The sequence below is a fragment of the Poecilia formosa genome, unplaced genomic scaffold (assembly GCF_000485575.1).
Source record: "Poecilia formosa unplaced genomic scaffold, Poecilia_formosa-5.1.2 Scaffold65, whole genome shotgun sequence".
Taxonomy (NCBI): Eukaryota; Metazoa; Chordata; class Actinopteri; order Cyprinodontiformes; family Poeciliidae; genus Poecilia; species Poecilia formosa.
In genome coordinates this window covers 2,013,147-2,019,522 of record NW_006800004.1, presented here as the reverse complement: position 1 = coordinate 2,019,522, position 6,376 = coordinate 2,013,147, and the positions used below count along the sequence as shown (strand labels likewise).

The following is a 6,376-nucleotide window of genomic DNA, read 5'->3' as shown; positions in this document are numbered from 1 at the left end:
AACTTCCGCATTTCTAACTTGAAGTAACTGTCTGCCTTTTATCTGATTCTGTTATATTGCCGTGGAGGGATTTTGGCCTTTGTCTTTAAAAAAAAAAAACTGTCTTTAGATCTGTAAGGTTTGTAGATCTCGCCTTTGACTTCTAAGTAATCTACACTGTTGAATGATGGACTCCAAATAGTTTGGAGTACTCAGCTCTTTAGATTGCTAAAAAGTTGCATTTGAACATATTNCCCTCGCAAGTGTGTGCAAACTTCCCGTTAATTAAAGCCAAAAATGAAATGTCTCCCTCGCTCCCCCTCTTGTCTGCCTTCTCTTTCTCCTCCAGACTACGCTCTGCGTCACCCCAGCCAGCTGCTGAAATCCAGCCATTTCTTTTTCTTCCAGCTGCCCCGCTTCCCAGAGCTCATGCTCTCCATCAACGACTTCAAGGTGGGCTTACATGCTTTTCAAGGTCAAGCTTGTGTGCATGTGGGCACACACTTGTGTGTGTGTGTGTGTGTGTGTGCGCGCGCGTGCCTGCGTGCGTGCGTGCGCGCGCGTGTGTGTGTGTGTGTGTGTGTGCGTGTGTGTGCGTGCTGGTGAATGTCGCACATTGTTGCAGTGTTTGTTTTTCTGTGTCAGTGTCATTGGTAGACATGGACTCCTGTGTGCAATCTACAAATACTCACCTACTATTCAACAGGCCCCCTATTTAATCCAGCTGTTACCTTCTTTCCTGATCAGAGATCATTTCAGATTTGTCAACAGATTGGACTTCAATTATTTTGCATGAATAAAGCTCCTCAGTCCTGAGGCTGAAGCTGCATTGGCTCCTTTCCTATGAGAGGAAGCTGGTGCCTTATTATCGCCTTGTCAAACGGTGCTGCAGTTCAGTTTCTGTCCCCTACGACGAAGTATTAGGGCCAGGCTAAGAATGAAAAAGTAAATTACAAGAATAAAGTCATAAAAGTACCAATAAAAAGTCCTAAGTTATGAAAATGAACACAGCATTGAAGTCAAAAAAATATGACTAGAAATGTTTTGCTTAAAGGTTTCAGATTATCAGATAAATGGTGGTATAAGACAAAAATATTCAAAGTTGATTCAAAAATTCAGTTTTTAAAGCTTTCTGAATTTGTAATATCTCCTTACATCATTATGGCGGACTTTTGGCTTTTTCTACTTTCAACTCAGCCTTGTTGAAGATCAACTGATCACAAGGGAAGAACTCTTCAGCAGCATTAAGTTAATTTTACTTAATAAGTGAAATGGTTGTAAAGGTACGCATTCACAAACATTTCACTTTTTTCTTGAATTTTAGAGATCCCTGTTGTTTTGGCAGCAGTTTTGCTATTCAGCTTTAACAGTGATGCCATATTCAGTCTGAGTTTTCCAGGTTTAGAAGCACAGCATGAGACGCCTGAACTGCAGCTGAAGGTCATCAGAGCTGATCTCACCCGCGCTGCAGCTTCTCTGTCTCACGTTACGGGAACATCGGCCGTCCTCCTGCAAATTTTCTGCTGATCAAATGGCTCCAGTGTCAGTCTGCTGTCTGTCTGTCTGTCCTGCAGGCCCTCAAAGCCTTGTTCACTAGTCGGAGCACTGGGATCGGGAGAAAGGGCCGATGGCTCACTGCAGAGGATTTGGAAGCCTACTTGTACGCACTCTCTCAGCCGGGAGCTCTGACAGGAGCTCTCAACTATTACAGGAATGTCTTCAGGTGGGGGGATAATTCATATCTCATATCTTTTTTTTTTCTTTAAATAAAAAAAAGAAAGAACGAACTGGAGAAAGGTCTTCTACAGGATCTGAAAGCATCCGGGGTAACTCACTGACCTGCCCCACTTACACAGTAGCAGGATGGTTTTCAGCCACCATGACCCGGTTCTGTTGACAAAATGTCACCTGATTGTTTATCACTTTATTTAGCCAAACTAACAAACCTTTTAGATGCTCCGAGTCGGACTGTGTCACAGTCCAATATGATAAAAACGTTTGTATCCTTAAAGGGATGGTTTTATGTAAAATCCACTTTTTACATCATGTTCCAATGTAATTCCTTTATCAAAACCATAACTGGAGTGTTCCCTGGATTCTTTCATGCTTGTTTGAGTAATCCTTTAATCTCCATGGCAACCATTCAGCTGTGCATAACGCCTGGGTGGACGTAGCTGCAGTTTCCAAGCTTCTAAGCTCTGCCTCACAAAGCATACCTCCCCCGCGACTCCCCCTCTCAGCTCCTTCAGACTAGCCAGGAGCAATTAGTAAACAACTGGTGAACCTCCACATTTGCTGAGTTCAGCATAAGAGCTTTTTCTCAGTGCAACACTGGTAGAAACACTATCAAAAGGTTTGTAGAGTGGCCATGGTTTGATGACTTCCTGCAGGTGGAGTTTCATAATAAGCAGGAGTTTTTAAAGATACAGAGGCTCAATTTCAAGGCGTTTCAATTTTATAGTCAAATTTCTTTTAAGTCATATTTAATATAGCAGTAGTTATTTGATTGTCCTATAAAGATGCCTAATGCTGCCCCTTTAAGCTATATTTTTTATGTCTGCTGTGAAATTTTAAAAAGTTCAGGAGTAATTACCATTGTAAAAAGGTTTAACAGCTTTAGTGCTCATCACAAAAACAACAACCACAAAGCAGTGCATGATTGGGAAGCAGGAAAAAGATATGGATTTCAAAATTTTCTTCATTGTAAGATACATTTCGCTCAATGAGATTGGATGGAGAACATCTGTAAACATTTATTTATTTTCTGGTCTGCCAACAGATTCGCCATTTGGTTTAGCTCTTGAATGTAACTGCACCATTATAACAGAGGAGCATACAGGGAACAGCTGCATTTATACTGAGACTTAATAACACACCAGTGGACTTTTCTGACTAACTAGAGGACTTTTCAACATAGCAGGGTTTAGCCTCACTGACCCTTCTGTGTTCAGTGAACGTTGGCTGGATGTCCGCCAGACATTTCCTGGTGTTTCATTGAGTTTCTTGGCGAACGTTGTCTGTAAACGTTGACTGAACATTCATGGCTACGCTCAGGGAACACCGTCTGAACACTAGCTGGGTAACAAAATGAGGGGCCAATACAAATGGCCACCACCAGGTGTTTTTTTTGTTTTGTTTTGTTTTGTTTTGTTTTTAATGAAAAGCTGTCAATTTTTTTTCTATAGCAACAAGAAAGTTAAAAGTGCTTTACACCATAAAAAACCTAATACAGTGACCAATTAAACATTATATTTTGTCAGATGCAAAATCATCAAGCAAATATACCTCAAATATCCAGATCAAAGGTCCAGTTCTAAACGGGGTGTGGTTTTAGCCTTGATTTAATTGAACTCAGTGTTTCAGCAGTTTAGCAGTTTTTCTGGAAGTTTGTTACAGATTAGAGGGACCTAAAAACTGAATGCTGCTCCTCCATGTTTGGTTCTGAGTCAAGGGAGCTATGCAATATTTGTTCCACTTCACAATTATGCTCTCCTTTGTGTTGGACCACCACATAAAGTTTAAAGTAAATACATTCTTACAATTTGTACTTGTACTGTTGCTAAATATGCATCAATTCATGGGATAAAAATACCTTTAAAATGCTTTGTGATAAAGTAAAGGTGTGCCCAATTTGGAAGAAGCAGCAGTGCAGTCATTCTCTACTTAAAACTGAAAAGTACTGTTCACTGTTAGATTTACATGAACCCTGGTGGTTGTTTGGAGCATTGTTTGGGTTTAACTTGTAAATATGCACACAGAGCATCTTTATCTAGTAGGAACTGCCACCTTTGTATCTAAAAATACTATCATCACTGACACAAGTCTGCCAAATATCTGCATCATCTTGCAGCTTTCTTTAATAAACTCTCCACTTCTGTTAGCCAAAAGGAGGAACAGGGAAGAATATTGAAGGGCATGTACTGTATTTTTTTTTTTTTTTTACATGTGAACTGTGCGTGCATGACTGGGCAGGCCATCTGCTCCCTTCTCAAGCAACGAGCTTTTATCTGTTCACATGAAAGAAATTGTACTGACCCATGACCACCAGGGATGTAAATATCAACGTACAGTCATTCATTATTCATCCAATCATTTCATATGTATTGATTGATTAACCCTTTAATGATGTATTTGAAAACACACTGTGGGATTTCACTATCACTATAGTGCAGATGATATAAAAAAGAGCATCCCAGTTGTTCAGGATCTACTGGGTCTGTCTCAGGGGAGCTCAGAAGTCTCAACTCAAAAGGAGTTGATACATTTTTCTAGTGTTGTGTGGCCTCCAGAAGACCAGAGCAGAAACTATTTCCTTTGTTCCTTGTTGTTTTCATGCCAGCTCTACTGCAGTTTGGTTCACTTCTGGCTGCAGTGTGAACGTAGCTTTAGTACTGTGTGAGTTTTACTGTTTTTTGTAAAGGCAATACAACACACTGCTTAACCCCCCCACCCCCGCCCCCCAAAATATTTCAGAAGGGCACTTTTAGTCTGGAGTTAAAACGGCCTGTGCTCTAGCACCACCTAGTGTCTATCTGTGCACATCCCTGTTCTTACCTACCTATTTCAATGACATACATTGAAGTTTGCAGGTTTAATGTGAGAGAATGTGAAAATATTTAAGGAGTGTGAATATTTTTGCAAAACAATTTCTTTTTTTTTCCTTCTTCTTCTTCCACATGTCAGCTAAAGTGTAACTTGTATCTGTCACCAGCTCGCTCCCTCTGAGCCACAGGCACGTCAGGTCTCCGGTGCTGCTGCTGTGGGGAGAGCGGGACGCATTCCTGGAGCAGGAGATGGCCGAGGCGTGCCGCCTCTACATCAGGAATCACTTCCGTCTCAACATCATATCCGGGGCCAGCCACTGGCTGCAGCAGGACCAGCCCGACATTGTCAACACCCTCATATGGACCTTCCTGAAGGAGGGAGAGGGACGCAAAAGCTACAGGAACTAAACCCGCACAGCCCTCGCATCCCACCCCTCTCCCCTCAACACCTTGCACCGTCCCCACTCTCCCGGAAGCCTTGAATATGCCTGTGATACCAAGCAACATAGTGATGATGCAATCATTCTTTAAATTTTTTCACATTTTAGATATATTTTTTAAAAAAAGAAGTCAGCGAAGAAGGAGAGAATCAAAGCACACCTCTCACTCAAGAGGAAAGGACACATGTTTTAAGATATTTTTTTGCACATGACAGCGACATATCCGCCTTAAAGTTTTGTCGGTTTCAGCATTACAAATGTGTGGCGAAATCTTTTTATGTATTTATTACATTTATTTCTCTTTGTGACCTGTATTGTGTGGTGCCTTTTAACTTTGGAGCTGTCGCGGTGTGAAGACGTCCCGGGGCGTCGGGGCGTGTCGTTGTCCACTGTTCTCGTGTCGCTCAGCTGTATTTCGGGCACAGTTCCCTGGGAGTCCCCCACCTCCCAGGGCTTTGTTTATCAGGTAGTGTTTGTCAAAATGGAGGTTTCTTTTTTAGTCATTTTTTTCTCTCCTCCCTCGGATATCTGCTCAAATATAGAGAATGTTAACTTGATCTTCCTGTAGAGAAATGTTAAGTGACGGTTGCCTATTGTACTATTTTGTATCTCTTCCTACACACTGCATTTTGAAACTCACTGAGCCAGGTCGATACTGTTTGATTTTCTAAATAAACTGAATAAGTGTCTGTCAGACTGCAATGCTTCTTCGCATTTTCAGCCTATTTTTGGGTGACTATTGTCGTCGGGTGTTTGAAGCTATAAACAGAATCTCATGCTGTTTTTGTGCTTGTAGCTGTCTCACCAGCAGTCACCGTAAGCTTTTACACAGAGGAGATGGGGGAAAAAAAGAGCAGAGGAGGCGTTACTAAATTTATCAGTCGAGTGACGCAGCAGTTTAAAGCTTTTTCTGTAGAACAAACGTCTGGATAGTTGATATTTATAACTTTGCTCTGTGGCAAAGAAAAATGCTGATGTAGAGTCACATTCGTTTCACATAAACGGCTTTCAGAGGGGTGTCAGCACAGTCACACTGTTCACCTGAAGAAGTAGATTGGGCCGCGTTTCAATTAAAAGAACTAAACCGGAAATTTCTATTTTTATTTTATGTTGCTGAATTATACACCTGCACTATTGTTTGAAATTAATAAACATTTTTTCCCCTTTGAAAGAATTGTTTTTGTCCTAATGAATTAATATTTAACCCCAGCTGCTCTCTGCAATAACAACAAAACAGATGTTTGAATCCTTGCTAATTTACCGTACATATTAAAAGTGGCGTTGCCAACCTAGTAGGACAAGAGAAACAATTGCAGGAAGAGACGATGACGTCATGTGCATGCATGGGACCCTTCAGGAACGCTCAGGAAATCTTGAAACAGGCGTGCAGAAGTAAAGGTTATTTTTATAGTC

General features: G+C 41.3%; 1 protein-coding gene across 1 annotated transcript; it reads left to right on the top strand.

The window, feature by feature from the left end:
* Positions 1-242: 242 nt before the first annotated feature.
* On the top strand, positions 243-5,904 carry LOC107836523 (epoxide hydrolase 4-like). The gene is made up of 3 exons (XM_016672754.1): positions 243-432; positions 1,554-1,702; positions 4,691-5,904. The coding sequence occupies exons 1-3, from the start codon at positions 277-279 to the stop codon at positions 4,929-4,931; spliced, it is 546 nt and encodes a 181-aa protein (XP_016528240.1). The 5' UTR covers positions 243-276; the 3' UTR covers positions 4,932-5,904.
* Positions 5,905-6,376: the final 472 nt, after the last annotated feature.